This window comes from Pan paniscus, chromosome 5, assembly GCF_029289425.2.
Source record: "Pan paniscus chromosome 5, NHGRI_mPanPan1-v2.0_pri, whole genome shotgun sequence".
Lineage (NCBI taxonomy): Eukaryota > Metazoa > Chordata > Mammalia > Primates > Hominidae > Pan > Pan paniscus.
The window spans coordinates 48060768-48079293 of NC_073254.2; the positions used below are offsets into that span (position 1 = coordinate 48060768).

At 54.7% G+C, this 18526-nt stretch overlaps 2 protein-coding genes across 3 annotated transcripts; one reads left to right on the plus strand and one right to left on the minus strand.

Annotated features, from left to right (window-relative positions):
• The first annotated feature begins 2 nt into the window (after nt 1–2).
• On the plus strand, nt 3–8601 carry LOC100983824 (putative gametogenetin-binding protein 1). Of its 2 annotated transcripts, XR_004671949.3 has the most exons (5): nt 3–3443; nt 4104–4216; nt 4595–4743; nt 6042–6160; nt 8375–8390. XR_004671949.3 is itself a non-coding variant. In XM_003808562.4 (4 exons), exons 1-4 carry the CDS (start codon nt 5001–5003, stop codon nt 8423–8425), a joined length of 267 nt encoding a protein of 88 aa, XP_003808610.2. In that variant the 3' UTR covers nt 8426–8601. The 2 variants fall into 2 exon arrangements, 1 of the variants encoding a protein (XP_003808610.2); XM_003808562.4 differs by lacking the exons at nt 3–3443; nt 4104–4216; nt 4595–4743 and adding exons at nt 5001–5093; nt 5593–5596 and having other exon boundaries at nt 8375–8601.
• Nucleotides 6489–16522, minus strand: LOC100984373 (putative uncharacterized protein encoded by LINC00336). The gene is given in 2 exon segments (XM_003808563.6): nt 6489–7264; nt 12402–16522. Coding segments are annotated over 2 exon segments (597 nt in total). The 5' UTR covers nt 12742–16522; the 3' UTR covers nt 6489–7007.
• Nucleotides 16523–18526: the final 2004 nt, after the last annotated feature.

The window sequence follows — 18526 nt, forward strand, 5'->3', positions numbered from 1 at the left end:
AGGCTCAGCTGGGTTAATCATCAGTTCTGGGCCAGGCGCGGTGGCTCACGCCTATAATCCCAGCACCTTGGGAGGCTGAGGCGGGCAGATCATGAGGTCAAGAGATCAAGACCATTCTGGCTAACATGGTGAAACCCCGTCTTTACTAAAAATACAAAAAATTAGCTGGGTGTGGTGGCGGGCGCCTGTAATCCCAGCTAGCTGGAAGGCTGAGGCAGGAGAATCCCTTAAACCTGGGAGGTGGAGGTTGCAGTAAGCCAGGATTGTGCCATTGCACTCCAGCCCGGGTGACAATGCAAGACTCCATCTCAAAAAAAATAAATAGTAATAATCAGTTCTGTAGTCGCATTGGGGAATACTAATACTAAATTGAGATTCAACCTGCAATTCAGACCTGTGCACCATGCACCTTGGTGGTCTCTAGATGTTTGAAATCCTGAAGGTGATTGTCAAGTAAACGGAGATTAAAACTCAATAGAGGCTGGGCCCAGTGGCTCACGCCTGTAATCCCAACACTTTGGAAGGCTGAGGTGGGAGGATTGCTTGAGCCCAGGAGTTCAAGACCAGCCTGGGCAACAAAGTGAGACCATGTCTCTACAAAAAAAAATTAGAAATTAGCTGGGTATGGTAGTGCACACCTGTGCATTTGGTGGTCCCAGCTACCTAGGAGGCTGAGGCAGGAGGATCACCTGAGCACAGGAAGTCGAGGCCGCAGTGAGCCATGTTTGCACCGCTGCATTCCGCCCTGGGCAACAGAGCAAGACCTTGTCTCAACAACAACAAAAAAGGCAGCCAGCTGCAGTGTGTCACGCCTAGAATCCCATCCCAGCCATTTGGGAGGCCAAGGCAAGAGGATAGCTTGAGGCCAGGTGCAGGAGTTCCAGGCCAGCCTGGGCAACAGCAATACCCTGCTTATACGAAAAAAAAAAAAAAAAAAAAAAAATTAGCAAGGCATGGTGTTGTATGCCTGTGGTCTTAGCTACTGGGGAGGCTGAGGTGGGAGGATTGCTTGAGCCCAGGAGGTCGAGGCTGCAGTAAGCTATGATTGCACCAGGGCAACAGAGGGAGAGTCTGTCTCTAAAAAAAAAAAGGCCGGGCACGGTGGCTCACGCCTGTAATCCCATCCCAGCACTTTGGGAGCCTGAGGCAGGCAGATCACCTGAGGTCAGGAGTTCAAGACCAGCTTGCCTAAGATGGCAAAACCCCGTCTCTTTTAAAAATACAAAAAAGGGAGGCCGAGGCAGGTGGATCACCTGAGGTCAGGAGATTGAGACCATCCTGGCTAACATGGTGAAACCCCGTCTCTACTAAAAATACAAAAAAATTAGCCGGGCATCGTGGCGGGCGCCTGTAGTCCCAGCTACATGGGAGGCTGAGGCAGGAGAATGGCATGAACTCAGGAGGTGGAGCTTGCAGTGAGCTGAGATCACGCCACTGCACTCCAGCCTGGGTGACAGAATGAGACTCCGTCTCAAAAAAAAAAAAAATTGGTCGGGCACGGTGGCTCATGCCTGTAATCCCAGCACTTTGGGAGGCCGAGACTGGCTGATCACCTGAGGTTGGAAGTTCGAGACCAGCCTGACCAACGTGGAGAAACTCCACCCCTATTAAAAATACAAAATTAGCCAGGCGTGGTGGCGCATGCCTGTAATCCCAGCTACTCTGGAGGCTGAGGCAGGAGAATCGCTTGAACCCAGAAGGCGAAGTTGTGGTAAGCTGCGATTGCGCCATTGCACTCCAGCCTGGTCAACAAGAGCGAAACTCCATCTCAAAAACTAATAATAATAATAATAAATAAATAAAATAAAGCCGGTTGTGGTGGCGTGCGCCTATAATCCCAGCTACTCGGGAGGTTGAGGCAGGAGAATTGCTTGAACCCGGGAGGCGGAGGTTGCAGTGAGCTGAGATTGTACCACTGCACTCCAGCCTGGGTGACAAGAGTGAAACCCCATCTCAAAAAAATAAAATAAAAATAGGGCCGGGCGCAGTGGCTCATGCCTGTAATCCCAGCACTTTGGGAAGCCAAGGTAGGTGGATCACAAGGTCAAGAAGTCGGGACCATCCTGGCCAACATGGTGAAACCCTGTCTCTACTAAAAATACAAAAATTAGCCAGGCATGGTGGCGGGTACCCGTAGTCCCAGCTACTCAGGAGGCTGAGGCAGGAGAATCGCTTGAAGCCGGGAGGCGGAGGTTGCAGTGAGCCGAGATTGTGCCACTGCACTCCTGCCTGGCGACAGAGCTAGACTCCGTCTCAAGAAATTAAAAATAAAAATAAAAACAAGGCCAGGCCCGGTGGCTCTCGCCTGTAATCCCAGCACTTTGGGAGGCCGAGGCGGGTGGATCACGAGGTCAGGAGATCGAGACCATCCTGGCTAACACGGTGAAACCCCGTCTCTACTAAAAACACAAAAAATTAGCTGGGCGCCGTGGCAAGCGCCTATAGTCCCAGCTGCTTGGGAGGCTGAGGCGGGAGAATGGCGTGAACCCAGGAGGCAGAACTTGCAGTGAGCCGAGATAGCCCACTGCACTCCAGCCTGGGCGACAGAGTGAGACTCCGTCTCAAAAAAATAAATAAATAAAAATAAAAACAAATAAATAAATAGACTTAGTGGGGTCTGTGCTACCACCTGGACACAAAACCTGGATGCTAAGAGGGAAGACAGATACTGTCTGGCTGCTGGGAGTGTTCTTGAGGACAGAACAAACCCAGGAAGGACAGAGGTGTGTGCAGTCCTCAATAGCCCCTGCCCTCAGGGTTCAGTTCCCTCCCTGCCTCTCCCTGTTTGCTCCCTGCCAAGCTTCCTGGGGCTCTCACATCTTTTCCTCCAAGTCTCCACCCCCTTTCCCCCAAAACTCCTGCCTGCCCCCCACACCTCCTTCCCTGCTTCATCAAACCCCTGCCCCCTCTACCTCCAACTAATCTTCCCCAACCTCCCGTCCTCCCCAGTCTTTGCTTCCCAGAATTCTGGGAAGTTTCCAACTGGAGGTTTTAATTTGAAAACTCCTCCTTTTCTTAAGCAGTTGGTACTGGGGTGGCTGCTACAGGATCTGAATTGGGGACCTTCTCAGGATGGAGGCCCCAGCTCCGAAGCCCTGATCATGAATTTCGGGCTGCTCCTCCATGTTCCGCCACCAGGGTGCCATTTCCCTGATGATGAGCCGAGAGGGACATGTGGGGAGGAGGGGGCCGGGACCATCTGCCTTGCTGCCCCACCCCTTCTCTGTGGCCGTACCCAGGGGCTTCTCAAAACGGTCACAGCAGCCTCCCTTAAAGCTGGGCATGGGGCGTATGGTGACCTACACCTGCAAGAGCAAGAAGGCCTGGCGGAGAGGTGAAGTCAGTTCTGCCCATAGCAAGCCAGGAGGTGTCGGGCAACCTGCCTGAGAAGGAGGGGAAGGAGCCAGCAGGGGCGCCTCCGGAAAAACAGGGGCCTCAGACAGGTGAGGGGCTGGAATTGGGGGGTACCCAGGTGGGCAAGGCCTGGGACAGAGGTACTGAGAAGAGGCCTGGACGTGAGATGGGGGAAGGGCATGGGCCTGAGATGGGGGACCCATGCTGGGGAGGGTCTGGGGAGGGAGGCCTTGGGTGGGTAAAGGTCTGGGACAGGGCACCTGGTGGGGAAGGACAGGGAGATGTGGGTGGGGCCAATGGACAGAAGCATCTGGTGGGGAGGAGGCTGGAGATGGGGATTTGGTTTGGGGAGGAGGGAGAGATGGGGTCCTCCCACAAGTGAGGGGTTGTGGATGGGGGATACCAGATATGAAAGAGGACGGGCTAGGGAGTAGAAAGGGAATGTGCCAGGGCCAGAGGGACGGGGGCGTCCTGTTGCTCCCAGCTCCTTCTACAGGCCTGGCAGCCATCCCCTGTGAGGACAGGGACCCACCTCTCTCTCTGTTCCCCACCCCCTCATCACCCTACTTTTGAGAGCGATAATCCCCCTCTATGATGAGGACCCCAGATGCAGAGCAGGGGGCTGATGGGAGAGGAAGGCTGCAGAGGGCCAGCAGACCTGTGGGTGAGCCTTGGGGGAGGTTTAGGGGGTCTCTGTCACATCTCTGAGCCCCACCTGCCTCCCTCACCTGACTGTGCTTTGGGATTAGCAGCCACTTTATCCAGATCCTGCAGTTGAAGGAAGAATACCTGCAGAGAGCCACAGGACCCCGTGAGGTCAGCCCTGAGCCCTCCACCAGGGAGAAGGAGTGTCTGCTTGAAGGTGAGTGTGGTGGCCATAGGCATAGGGGAAGCGCCAGAAACGGACCCTCTTCCTGTAGAACTTCTTAGGGGTGTGGGGCCTGGCAGGACACGGGACACATTTTGAGGGACTGCTGGAGTCAGACTGCCTGGGTTCAAATGCCAGTTCTAACATGCTGAGCCGTGCGATGGGTGGCAGCTTGCTCAACCTCTCTGTGTCTGTTTCCTCGTCTTTAAAGTGGGAATATAATAGTAGCTATCCTTGAAGGAAGTTGCAAGGATGAACTGAGATACTCTTTGTAAAATGCCCAGAACGGTGTGTGGCACACAGTAGGCATTTGCTAAAGAAAACAGGGCAACCCCACCCACAACTCAGCCCCCTGTGTGCTTGCCCTCCAAGGCCTGGACCACCCCACTTGCTGCCAGCCTGTCAGTGATCACCACCCATTCACAGGAGACTGCGTGTTGGCCTCTTCCAGGGTGGAGGCAACTCCTTGGAACCACTTCCACAGTTTGGACAAGGAGCTTCAAAACTCGGCCATGGCCAAGGTCTGTAGGTGATGGGGTCATGAGGCATGGGTTGGGGCCTTTCCCACATCAGGCTGGGCCCCAGAATATGTGGCCTGGGCCCGGAAGGAGCAGTCCCCTTTCTTAGCTTTTTGGGACATGTTGCCTCCTGCTTCCTGTCTTGCCTAGGGGTGGGGTGGGGCTGCAGGCCTGGGGTCCTGGGCCTCCTCACCTGCTCAGAGATTGGCTGGACTCCTCTCCAAGATTTGCCCAGCGAGGAGAAAAGTGAGGAAGAGAAAATGAAGGAAGAGGACAGCTCATTCAAGCTCTGTGTCCCAGGCATTGTTGCCCTCCAGTGGCCACTGAACAAGGCTTTCAGATCCACAGACACAGTGGGGGCTTCCGCCCTTCCCCTCCCACGTGCCCCCAGGCCCAGGAAGCCTCGCTTTGGCTGGCGGCTCAGGGGTGCAATACCAGCAGGTACCACCAGATGGTACCAGAGGACCTAAGATGACCACCCGAGACCGGGGAGCAGCGTGTGGCTGGGCTGGAGGCCACACTAGGTGTAACGGGTCTTCCTCTGGGTTTGGGAAGTGGTGACTGCGGGGGTGGTACTACTCAAGCACCACCCTTTCTCCCAGCCCAGAGGCTTCTAACGCCTTCAGTGGCTGCCTCCATCCCTGGTTTTCCCATCATGCACTGCTGTGACAGAGCCCCGGAGGGTCCTCTCTGCCAGTAGAGCCCCGGGCAGCCCAGACATGGACAGCAGTTGGGTTAGTGGTGATAGCATACATAATATGATGAAAATCGTGGTTCACATTTACATAGCCATTAATGGGGCAGACCCTCTTTAAGCACTTTTCATAAAATCCTGCATTTTATGACTCTGAGGTGGGTCCTATTGCCATCTCCAGTTCACAGTGAGAACTTGCCCGATGTCACACGGCTAGTGATGGGCAGAGCTGGGACTTGAGTGCAGGCAGTTTGGGTTCCAGATCCAGGCTCTTGAGTTGGTTGGTGGTGGGGGTAAATACCTGCCCCTTGCATGCTGTCCCCAGTGGGTGAAGACGCAGGCTCTCATGCTGCCGCTGCCAGAGAAGGCCCTCAAAGAGTGAGCTTCCTGGGGAAGGCAGGGCGAAGGAGGGGTGGTGGCTGGCTGACTCTACGTCCTGGAAGAAGAGAGGGCTGTGGCTGAGGGTGAGCAGGAACCACAAAGAGCTGGGATGAGGCTCAGGGAGCGGTTGCACCTCTGGGTCCTTGGGTTCCCAGCGGGCTGCTCCACCCTACTCCTGCCTGTTCCCTGCCATCTCCCTGTCCCTTGCCATCTCTCTGGCTCTCAGGTTTCCTGGAGTCGGAGTTGAAGAAGCTTCTGGGAATGCAGCAAGAGTCCCGCCTCTGGAAGCTAGGCAGCCAAGAGGGCCGAGAGCTGCTTACCCGGCCAGAGATCACCCTGGTGGAGGTGAGCACTGTGGATGGCCAGGTACGCTTGGCCCGTGCCAGACCACCAGCCCCTTCCTGGAGAAGGTGGGGCTGGAGGCTTACCATCCCCTCCAGGCCCTGGGCCCTGGTTCCAGCCCCTGGGCCCTGGTTCCAGCCCCCGGGCCCTGGCTCCAGCCCCCACTGCCTGGGTAGGGTAGGCATAATGCCTTCTTGGTGGTAGTTTTTCTGAATTCAGGACCCTGGCCCCCTGAGTGAGTGCACACTGCATGCACATACACACACACACACACACACACACACACACACACTTCTCCATCAGTCTCTCTGTTTCTCACTTGACTCAGAGTCACAATGTCCATTATTTTTGTCTCAACTTTGCTATTCCTTTGCTATGTGGCCTTGGGCAAGTCCCTTCCTCTTTCTGAGCCTCAGTTTCCTCATCTGTAACATAAGTGAATTTGTCTAGACAGGCTGTAAGCTTTCCTGTGCATCTGTAATTCACATGATGCTGCTGTTTTTCTAATCTCTCTCCCATTCTCGTCCACTCCAAACACACATAGGCTCAGGGGAGCGACCCCGCTGGGTCAGACCGAGTACCATCCTGCTGCTCCCCTTCCTTGACATCAGCCTTTAAAGGTTAAGCCTGTCTCAGCTTCTTTGAGTGCACATTGATGGATCTGTTGAAAATGTGTTGATGACCTTTTTGGTTAATTTCCATCCATTCATCATCTCATGCTTTTATTCAGTGGACATTTGCCCTGACAGTCTGTGTAGCTTACAAAAGGAAAGGGCATGGGGTTTGGAGGCCAGAGGTTTTAGTCTGGCATTAGCTTGCTCTGTGATGTTGAGTAGAGGCCTCAGTTTCTTTACCCGTGAAAGGGGACTGTTGCAAGGACCTCCTGAGATGACGAGTGTGCAGCTGTAAGCTGCAAAGGCACTCCCTTGCGGGGGCTTAGCACAGTGTGATTCACTTTGGAGCAGTGCCTATCAGAAAGACTTGCCACCTGGGGCTGGGTGCAGTGGCTCACGCCTATAATCCTAGCACTTTCGGAGGCTGAGGTGGGCGGATTGCTTGAGCTCAGGAGTTTGAGAAAAGCCTGGGCAACATGGTGAAACCTTGTCTCTACAAAAAATACAAAAATTAACCAGGCATGGTGGCGTGCACGTGTGGTCCCAGCTACTTGGGAGACTGAGGTGGGAGGATCACTTGAGCCCCGGCAGTTGAGGCTGCAGTGAGCTATGAGAGTGTCACTGCACTCCAGCCTGGGCAATAGAGCGAGACCCTGTCTCAAACAAACAAAAAAAAAAACATGCCTGCTGGGCACTGAGGGGCATCCTTCTAATTGCCCCAAGCCCGCATGCATGCCCATGTCACAGGAAGCCCCTGTGTTACCTCATCCACAGCCACGTAGGTTGTCAGCACCTGGCAGAGCCCCTCACTTTTGTCTTTTCACATCGAAGGGTTTGAATCTTGGTATCTGCCCTTTCTGGTCCCTCCTCCTTCTTCCCATCCCCTCCCCAGCCAGCCTGCCCTGTCCCAGGAGTCACAGTCCTGGGGTTGCCTGAGTAGCGCTGAGAGGCCTGGGTCATTTCTGGGTGGTGGCAAGTAAGGGCTCAGCCCAGTCCTCACTTTGGGGACAGAGCTGCCTTAAGAATACCTTTCCCCAGTGGGTGTTTTGTTTTTTTCTATTAGGTTTATTATCTTATTACTATTACCTTTATTATTATTTAGGTTCATTACCTTCTTTTTTTTTCTCATTATTATACTTTAAGTTCTAGGGTACATGTGCACAACGTTTCAAAGGTCCTGTCCTCATCACCATTCCCATCTCCCCTTACTGCCCTCAGGGACACTGTGCTGAGGGGGAAGGAGGCTGCCCCCCAGCCTTTGGAGAATGCTGGAGACCTAGGGAGGGGCACGGAGGAAGCAGCAGCACCACCTTGGGCTTGAGGGAAGGGCACAGACCCCCCTTGGGGTCGTGTCCAGAAGTGAGGGAGGGGAGGGACTGGCTGCGGTGCTGACTCCTGGGGCTCCCAAGGAACCCCCCAGGTTGGAAGGAGAAGGGATTCTCCATTTTGTGGCAGGGAGGTGGCTCAGGGTTGGTGGAGCTGTGCCAGCCGAGGGGAGGTGGCGGAAAGGTGTCCTCGGGTGCTTGTCTCTGGGGGGCAGGGAGAAGGTTATGAGGTGCAGAGAAGACTGAGGCATCTTCCTTCACCCATTTCTGTCGCCCAGTGCCTGCTTCTTGAGGAGAAGGGTGAGATGGGAAACTGGCCTCCGGAGTGAAGCCGGTGCTGGCCCCGAGTCTGCCCTGCCCAGATCCCCGGAGCTAGTACATGGAGTATGTCTTTTCTTAGGGTACATCTAAGGATCCCCTGTGGCCAGCGGGTCTTGAGACACAGTGTCCATGTGTCTGTAGGATGGGCCTGCCCCAAATTCTATCCCACCCAGCCAACTCAGGCCTGTGATGTTATTAATAAAAATGTGCTTTGACTTTGGCCTCATTGTTGGCTGTCTTTGGACCCCACCCCCCAATCTTCAACCCTGGAGCAAGCCCAGTCTATCTGAAGTCTTGATCTAGTCCCCAGTCTGTGCCCATGGGGCTGCTAGGGCTGCCCTGCTGCAGAGTGGAGGGGTTGCAGCAGGGCATCTGTGCAGAGAGGGCAGGAGGTCTAGTTGGCCTGACCTAGGGCTGGGGAAGGACCCAGGGCCCAGAGTGCCAGGGGACCCTGCTGCCCACAAGCCCTGCCCCTGTTAGGAGGGGTGTCCCTGACTTCCCTCCCTCCTTAAGTTCCCAGGCTGTGCTGCAGCCTCCTAGGGAGGATCCGGGAATTCTCCAGCAGGAAGTTCCTGCCCAGCCAGCCCAAGGACAAAGCCAGGAAAGAGGCCCTGGGATGGGGGATCTGCCTCGGGAGGGCGGGCCTGGGTAAGCCAGGGGTCTCTGGTGTCCAATGTTGCCTAATCTCAAAAGTAAGGGTGGGCTTGGGATGGAGTGCATAATGATGGGCCTTACTGGCCAGGGAAGGAGACCGACACACCTGGCTTCCCAGAGATGAGATGGGCAGCAGGGCCAGGCCTAGTTTGGACACCAGGAGGTGCTGTTCACCAGAAGGTCCTGCTGGCTTCCCTGTGGGGTCCCCCGTTCCTTCCTTTCTTTCTGCCTGGGTCCAGGCTCTGAGACCCCTCAGCAGATGTATGAGAAAAAGAGCTCACTGTCCCCAGCTCTTTTCAACATGACTGCTATCCATGGACGCTTGTCTGATGGTCCCCATGGGTCCTCACTGTGTCTAGCCCGAGGCCTGTTGCAGAGCTGAAGTTCAGTATCAGAACATGATGGCTATTCTTAGTAATCACGGTGATTGATAACAACAGCTGTTGGTTGGATGGCCGGCCCTGTGGCCACAGACTTGGCGTGGGGAGACAGAAACTGTAGCAGCCTGGTCCCCTGCCCTGGCCCAGGCCAGCCCAGTGAAGGTGGGAGTCCCTGCCTCTGTCCCCCAGCCTGCAGGGTGTGGGTGGAGCCTGGAGAGGGCTGAGGGCTTTCTCCTGGACTTCCTGGCCAGAGCCCGTGTGGTGTCCTTGACTCAGACCCCGAGCTGGGGCCGGGTGGAAGGGCCCATCTGGACTGCCCCCCTGAGTCAGCCAGGAGGCGGCCTTGTGACCAGATGACTCACCTGTGCCCTAATTGCCCTGTTAATCATTTCCTCCCAGAGTGTTCTCTGTTGGGAAGGGTGGGGCCTTGCAGGGCTTCCCTGGGAGCACTTGGATGAGTGGGGAGGGGCAGAGGGGGGCAGAAACCTTGGTTCAGGGTGTGGGACCCTGGGCTGGTCACCCTTCCTCTCTGTTCCTCATTTTCCCTGTCTCTCCAGTGAGGCCCATGGCACCTTCTTGTCCACTCCTGGGATTCCTCTGAACTGCGGGGGTCTGTGAGGCTGGGAAGTGTGGTGTGCTGGCGCTGTCCCTGGGGCAGGAGGGGGTCTGTGTGCTGGAGCAGGCCTGAGGGCCTCTTCCCAGACACACAGTGTCCTGGGCTGGTTTCTGCGGAAGGGCCTGGCTTGACATTTCTGGGTGGTGAAGGCAGAGGTGACCCAAGGACCTGCTGTGGGGGAAGGCCCCGTGGGTGAGGGCAGAGGGCTGGGCTCAGGTCAAGGCTAGAATGGTGAGAGCCCAAGCGTTCCTGAAAGGCCTCAGAACACTGCAGGCGCAGGCGCAGGCCTGCAGGGCGGGGCTGAGGACTGGGGATCCTGAAACGCCTCAGAGAACACTACAAGGGCAGGCCTGTGGGGTGGGCCCGAGGACTGGGGACCATTGCAGCATTGCCTTCTCCCCCTTGCATAGAGACATCTGGGGACGGCTTCCACGGCCCCTCCTGCACCAGCACACTCACTCGGCCGAAGGGCCAGCGGGACTGAAGCCCAGCCCATCACACTCACTCACCAGGCCCTGGGAGGGGTAGCATCCCCCCGGAGGGTGCCTTTCCTAACTTGTTCAAAAGGGACAATGGGCTGGCAGTGGCCCTGATGGGGTCCATGAGGTTTGGAGCATTGCGAAGGGACTTGCCAAATCTCTGTCACTCTCCTGGTCTCTCCCTGTTGGTATATAAATGTGTCTCTGTGTGTGTGTTTCTTTCTCTGCCCTGTCTCCCCATGTCTCCCAGTGTCTCTGTCTCTCTCACTGTATCTCAGGTGGGATGAAGGCAAAAGCAAAGAGGCACCCAGGTCCATTCTGAGAGAGTTTAGGGACTCAGTGGTGGCTGAAAGGAAGGCAGTGGGTTGGGTCATTTAGGAGCTGGGGGTCAGGGTGGGTGGTCCCAGGAAAATGTGGGCAGGGCCAAAGGTGGGCCTATCCACCTCAGGAGACTGTATGATCCCCCTCCTGTGGCCCCCTGGCCAAGACCTCCCAGGGAGATGGTGCCTCAGGCCCTGTCTGGGGTCACTGGGGGTCAGCCTGGCCTACACTAGGGTGAAGGGAGGGCAAAACTGGAGATTTTGCTCCCCTTCTCAACTGGGAGATGAGCTGGAAAGCAGAGAGGCAGAGGGGAGAGACTCAGCTGGGTTGAAACCTGGCTCCCACTGCAGCAAGCTCATATGACGGCAGACAAGTCTCGTATCTCTCTGAATCTCAGTCTCCACGTCTGTGCAATGGGTGAATGAAGAGCTGCTTGGCTCGTAGAAGATTCTCAAAGAATCCGTGGGGCCGGGCACAGTGGCTCACGCCTGCAATCCCAGCACTTTGGGGGCCATGGCTGGTGGATCACCTGAGGTCAGGAGTTCGAGACCTGCCTGGTCAAAATGATGAAACCCTATCTCTACTAAAAATACAAATAAATTAACTGGGCATGGTGGTGGGCACCTGTAATCCCAGCTACTCGGGAGGCTGAGGCAGGAGAATCACTTGAACCTGGGAGGTGGAGGTTGCAGTGAGCCGAGATCACGCCATTGCACTCCAACGTGGGCGACAAGAGTGAAACTCCGTCTAAAAAATAAGCATCCATGGAACCATTTTTATGAAGCATCTACTACATCCTAGTCCTGTTCTAGGCACTGGGGAATAGAGCAATGAGCAAGACATACACAACCTCCACTTTGGGGGGCTTACATTATTGCTAGTGAGATAAATAACAGATACGCCAGGGTGAGAGGTGCTATGAAGAAAGCTGAGACTGGATAGTTGGGGGGATATCACAGAGGGATTAGGAGGCCTTGCTGAGGAGGTCGTGTGCCGGAAGCCAGGGAGGGAGCCATCTGGGGGAAGGGCAGCCATGGGCACAGCAAGTGCGTCGCCCTGAGGCAGGAGCAGGCCTGGTGGGTTTGAGGAAAGGGATCCGTGGAGCTGGAAAGGCATACGTGGGAGGGGGTGGGACAGGAGGTGAGGTCAGAAAGGAAATGTGGAGATGCGCTTTGCTGATCATGGGTTTGGGGGTTTGTTTCTTTCTCTTTTTATCTCTGTCGCTCGGGCTGGAGTGCAGTGACGCGATGACAGCTCATTGCAACCTCCACTCCTGGGCTCAGGCGATCCTCCCGCCTCAGCGAGGACTGCAGGCGCGCGCCACCGCACCAGGCTTGGGTTTCTCGGATCCAGTGTGGAGTGATGCGATGTGGTTTGCATATTTAAGGCTCCCTGGGCTGCCGAGGAGGAAAGGCTGTAGGGGGCGGGGTCTGAAACAGGGAGGCAGGTTCCGAGGCTGCCGCAGGCGTGGGGCGGGGTCGTCTGGCTGTGACTTACTGCAGAGAGTATGAGGGGGAACCAAGAGGGTACTTACCACTAAGGGGAGCGCCTTGGCCAGCACCTCTGCTCAGTGGGGAGCCAGGCCCCGCCCCAGGTGGTACCTTCCCCCTTGCCCCATATGAGGGGCTTGTGGGGGACTTTGTCTCCATCATCCGCAGGGTGGAGCGGGGCGGCCTGGGACCTGGAGTCCGGGAAGAGTCGAAGGCCTGTGGGCGGCCGAGGTCACGCGTGGGCGCCTGCGGGGGGAGGGCGAAACCAAGAGGTTGGCACCGCAGTGCCTGTGCGCACCGAAGTGCAGCAAACACGTCTCGGCCACGACTGCCCGGTCACCCCAGGCTCCAGCGGAGCGTGCGTACCTGGGCAGGCGCTCGCATCTGAGAACTGCCGAACCGTGCCACATTTCCGTTCCTTCTGGCCTCGCCCTCAGGGGTCGACCGGCGGCGGAGCGCGGGGCCTCCTGTGCTGAAGGCAGCTCCCTGGCCTCCAGAAACTCACAGTCAGTGGTGGGAGGGCCGTAACAGACCCGCGCAGTTAAGAACCAGATGATGATGTTGCTGTAGTATAGTTTGGAGAGTGCAGAGAAGGAAGCAAGCAATGCCAGCAGGGAGGAATCCAGAAGGCTTCCAGGAGAAGGCACCATTTATGATTTGGGCTTGTATCAGGAGGAGGAAGTTGACAGGTGAAATAAGGGGAGGGCATGCCTGCCAGGCGAACAGTCTGTGATTGGGAAGTGTCCAGTCTGCACCATGACCCCACTGTCCACCTTCCTGACCAAGTAGGAACCATTTGGACTCCTCTATTGTCCTGGGCCTCCTTGTTTAGTCCACCCTTTTATTTTATTTTATTTTATTTATTTCATTTCATTTTATGAGATGGAGTCCTGCTCTGTCGCCCAGGCTGGAGTGCAGTGGCACGATCTCTGCTCACTGCAACCTCTGCCTCTGGGTTCAAGCGATTCTCCTGCCTCAGCCTCCTGCGTAGCTGGGATTACAGGCACCTGCCACCACACCTGTCTAATTAATTTTTTTATTATTATTATTTTTTGAGACAGAGTCTCACTCTGTTGCCAGGCTGGAGCAGGCTGGAATGCAGTGGAGCTTTTTCGGCTCACTGCAACCTCTGCCTCTCGGGTTCGAGCAATTCTCCTGCCTCAGACTCCTGAGTAGCTGGGACTACAGGCACGCATCGCGACACCGGGCTAATTTTTTGTATTTTTTTTAGTAGAGAAGGGGTTTCACCATGTTGGCCAGGATGGTCTCGATCTCTTGACCTCGTGATCTGCCCATCTCGGCCTCCCAAAGTGCTGGGATAACAGGTGGAAGCCACCGCACCCTGCCTTTTTTTTTTTTTTTTTTGACGGAGTCTTGCTCTGTCACCCAGGCTGGAGTGCAGTGGCGCGATCTCGGCTCACTGCAAGCTCCGCCTCCCAGGTTCACGCCATTCTCCTGCCTCAGCCTCCCAAGTAGCTGGGACTACAGGCGCCCGCCACCATGCCTGGCTAATTTTTTGTATTTTCAGTAGAGACAGGGTTTCACCGTGTTAGTGTGCCTGGCTAATTTTTGTACTTTTAGTAGAGATGGAGTTTCACCATGTTGGCCAGGCTGGTCTCGAACTCCTGACCTCAGGTGATCTGCCCTCCTTGGCCTCCCACAGTGTTGGGATTAAGGGCGTGAGCCACCACACCCAGCCCACCCATTTATGTTTAGCTTATTTTCTCTCTGCCATCTATCCCGCTCAACACCCCCACTCTCACTGCCTTTACTGGAGCCCTAAATCACCGCCCTAGCCTTCCATCCTCTCACTGCATCTGCCTCACCACTGCCAGGGTGCCGTTGGCTCTCTTCCTCTCTCCCCCTCTATAACCCCTACCCATCCTGTACAGCTCAGCCATGGCACCTACTCCAGCCCTGGTTTCCTCACAGCTCCCTGGTTTTAGGGCTAATAGGATTCACTGCATGTGTTTACTTGCTCTCCCCATGGGAGACAAACACAGCATGAAGGCAGGCCCTGGGGGTGCGGGCGGGGGTTTCGGGGGAGCTTTGTTTCCATTGTCTGCAGTGTCCAGCATGGTGTCAGGTTCAATATATGGCACTAGACTGAATGAGCAGAGAGTGGCTTGCAGAAGGACGCTTGCGAATAGGGGTGGGTGAGAGCTGGAGAAGCAGGCAGGGGCTGGATTACATAGGGCCTTACAAGCCAACTTAAGCAGCTTGGCGTTCATCCTCAGGGCAATGGGAGCGAGGGCCGGAGACCTGGGAGAGTGGCCTGGTAAGATGTACAGCGAGGGGGCAGGGGCTAATGTGGAGGCCTTCACAATGGTCACAGTGAGAGAGGGGTGGACCTGAGCTGGGACAGTGGCAGGTGGAGTGGACAGGAAAACAGAGGAGAAATGGTTCTCAACTGGGGGCAATTTTACCCCCGCCCCTCGAAACATTTAGCATTGCCTGGAGACATCTTGGTGTCGCAGCTGGGGGAGTGCTACTGGCATCAAATGGGTAGAGGCCAGAGATGCTGCTAAATATCCTACAATGTACGGGACAGCCCCCCATGACAAGGAATGATCTGGCCTAAAGTGTCAACAGTGCTGAGGGTGAGAAACCCTGCCCTAGAGGAAAGCCCAGAGAATCGCCTGCTGGTTGGAGGGAAATGGAGCGCATCTCAGCCTGAACTCTCGGAGCCACGCTGAGGCCTGACTCTTCTGTATTTTAGCCATGTAATAACCCTGAGCGAGTCACTCAACCTCTTTGCACATCGGTTTCCTCATCTTTTTTTGTTTTGTTTTTTGTTTGGTTGGGTGTTTTTTTGTTTTTTTGAGATGAAGTTTTGCTCTTGTTGCCCAGGCTGGAGTGCAATGGTGTGATCTCGGCTCACCACAACCTCTGCCTCCCAGGTTCAAGCGATTCTCCTGCCTCAGCCTCTCAAGTAGCTGGGATTACAGGCATGCACCGCCACACCCAGCTAGTTTTGTATTTTTAGTAGAGATGGGGTTTCTCCATTTGGTCAGGCTGGTCTCCAACTCCTGACCTCAGGTGATCTGCCTGCCTCGGCTTCCCAAAGTGCTGGGATTATAGGTGTGAGCCACTGCGCCCAGCCGGTTTCCTGACCTTTTTATATATTTATTTATTTATTTATTTATTTATTTATTTATTTATTTATTTATTTATTTTTGAGACAGAGTTTTGCTATTGTTGCCCAGGCTGGAGTGCAATGGTGCAATCTCAGCTCACTGCAACCTCTGCCTCCTGAGTTCAAGCGATTCTCCTGCCTCAGCCTCCCAAGTAGCTGGGACTACAGGCATGTGCCACCATGCCTGGCTAATTTTGTATTTTTTTTTAGCAGAGACGGGGTTTCTTCATGTTGGTCAGGCTAGTCTCGAACTTCCAACATCAGGTGGTCTGCCCGCCTCAGCCTTCCAAAGTGTTGGGATTACAGGCGTGAGCCACCGCACCAGGCTTTCCTCATCTTTAATAAAGAATTGGGAGGATTAAGTGGTTGAATGCATGTTCAGTGCCTAGGAAGGAGACTGACACATAGTAAGCACTATGTCCCTGAACTACTGTGATTTTAAAGCATCAGGCCTCTGTCCAGACTCCTGCGCTGACTCCACATCACCCCAGTCCTTCAACGGCTGACAAGGCCCCTGGCATCTGGCTCTCCCTACGTCTATGACCCCATCTCCTATTGCTCTCCTTCTTGTTCTACGTGCTCTGTCCACCCTGGGTTCTTTTTTTTTTTTTTTTTTTTTTTTTGAGATGGAGTCTCACTTGCTCTGTTGCCCAGGCTGGAGTGCAGTGACACAATCTTGGCTCCTGGGTTCCGCCTCCGCCTCCCGAGTTCAAGCAATTCTCCTGCCTCAGCCTCCCAAGTAGCTGGGATTACAGGCATGTGCCAACATGCTTGGCTAATTTTTGTATTTTTAGTAGAGATGGGATTTCACCATATTGGCCAGGCTGGTCTCGAACTCCTAACCTCAAATGATCCACCCGCCTCAGCCTCCCCAAGTGCTGGAATTACAGGTGTGAGCCACTGTGCCCAGTCGCACCCTGGGTTCTTTGCTGTTCCTTGCCCACACCCAGCTTATCCTGTCTCAGGGCCTTTGCCCTTGCTGTTCCCTCTGCCTTGGAGGCCCTGCCTCTGGGAGTCTATGTGATTCACTACCTCACTTCCTGAGGCCTCTGCTCAGCTGTCACTTTCTAAAGGGGTATTTCTAAACCACATAATGTTTAAAAAAAAAAGGCAGTGGGTGCCGTGGCTCACACTTGCAATCAGTCCCAGCACTTTGGGAGGCCAAGGTGAGTGGATCACTTGAGCCCAGGAGTTTGAGACCAGCCTGGGCAACGAGGTGATTTTTTTATGCTTCAACAGCTAATTTCTGTATTTTTAGTAGAGACAGCGTTTCGCCACGTTGGTCAGGCTGGTCTCCATGCTGCCAGACTGGTCTTGAACTCCTGGCCTCAAGTGATCTGCCCGCCTCAGTCCCCCAAAGTGCTGGGATTACAGCGTGAGCCACCGTGTCCAGCCTATTTTGCCCTGCTTTATCTTTCCTCAGATCACTTTCATCATCTAACATATTATATATTTAATTTATTTATATGCTTATTGTCTGTCTCTCCTAACTGGAATGTAAGTTTCATGAGGGCAGGCATTGTTGCCTGTTTTGTTTGCTGCTGTAAGCCCAGCTGCCTAGCATATATAAAGTTTTCCTTAAATAGAGCCAGACATGGTAGCTTGCATATGTAGTCCCAGCTATTTGGGAGGCTGAGGCCAGAGGATCACTTGAGCAAGACCAGCCTGGGCAACATACCAAGACCCTGTCTCAAACAAAAATCAAACATAAAATATTCCTTAAATAGTGCTTGAATGAATGGAGTGAGTGAAAAACCTTACTGGGAGTCAGAGAAGTAGGAAGGGAATGGAGAGAAGATAGGATGGTAGAAAGGAGTGCAGGGGCTGAGTGGACCCTGAGAGAGGCTAGGGTCCTGGCCTGGCCTGGGGCACAGAGCCTCAATTGTCTGCTTTCCCCAGGCCCTTCCACCCAGGTCTGCTCTGCTTACCAGCTCCTAGACATGGCTCTTCCAGCCCAGGCAGATGGCCAGGCCTGAACAGAGTGTCCTTTCCCCTCTGATAAGCTGCCTCCTTTCATGGGCACGAAGGGCAGGACGTGTCCTGCTACTCAGGAAGTGCCCAAGGGCCTGGGTGGGCCCCTGGAGTGGGCAAGGGGCTGGGCATTTGCCACCTTGGCAGCTACCCTGTGCGGAGGCAAGGCAGAGAGGAGCAAGGGCCAGGGGCCAGGACAGATCCCTACTCCTCCCCAACATGCTCCCCGAACTTCTCATTCAGTCAACAAATCTCTATTTTAATTTTTTTTTTTTTTTTTTTTGGGACAGAGTTTCACTCTTGTTGCCCAGGCTGGCGTGCAATGGAGCGACCTTGGCTGACTGCAACCTCTGCCTCCTGAGTTCAAGCTATTCTCCTGCCTCAGCCTCCTGGGTAGCTGGGATTATAGGCGCCCCCCACCATGCTGGGCTAATTTTTTGTATTTTTATTGATTGATTGATTGATTGAGACGGAGTTTTGCTCTTGTTGCCCAGGATGGAGTTCAACGGTGCAATCTCGCCTCACCGCAACCTCTCCCTCCTGGGTTCAAGCAATTCTCCTGCCTCAGCCTCCTGAGTAGCTGGGATTACAGGCATGCACCGCCATGCCTGGCTGATTTTGTATTTTTAGTAGAGATGGGTTTTCTCCATGTTGGTCAGGCTGGTCTCGAACTCCCAACCTCAGGTGGTCCGCCTGCCTCTGCCTCCCAAAGTGCTGGGATTACAGGCGTGAGCCACTGCACCTGGCCAACGAATCTCTATTGAGAGGCTGTTGGGAGTACAGCTGTGAACAGTCCCTGCCCTGGCTGGGTTTCTAGCTGATACTACAGGCGCCCACCACCACGCCTGGCTAATTTTTTTGTATTTTTAGTAGAGACAGGGTTTCACTGTGTTAGCCAGGATGGTCTCGATCTCCTGACCTCGTGATCTGCCCACGTTGGCCTCCCAAAGTGCTAGGATTACAGGCATAAGCCACCGCGCCCAGCCTGTCTGCCTTTTGGTTGTTGTTGTTTTTTGAGACGAAGTCTTTCTGTGTTGCCAGGCAGGAGTGCAGTGGCACGAT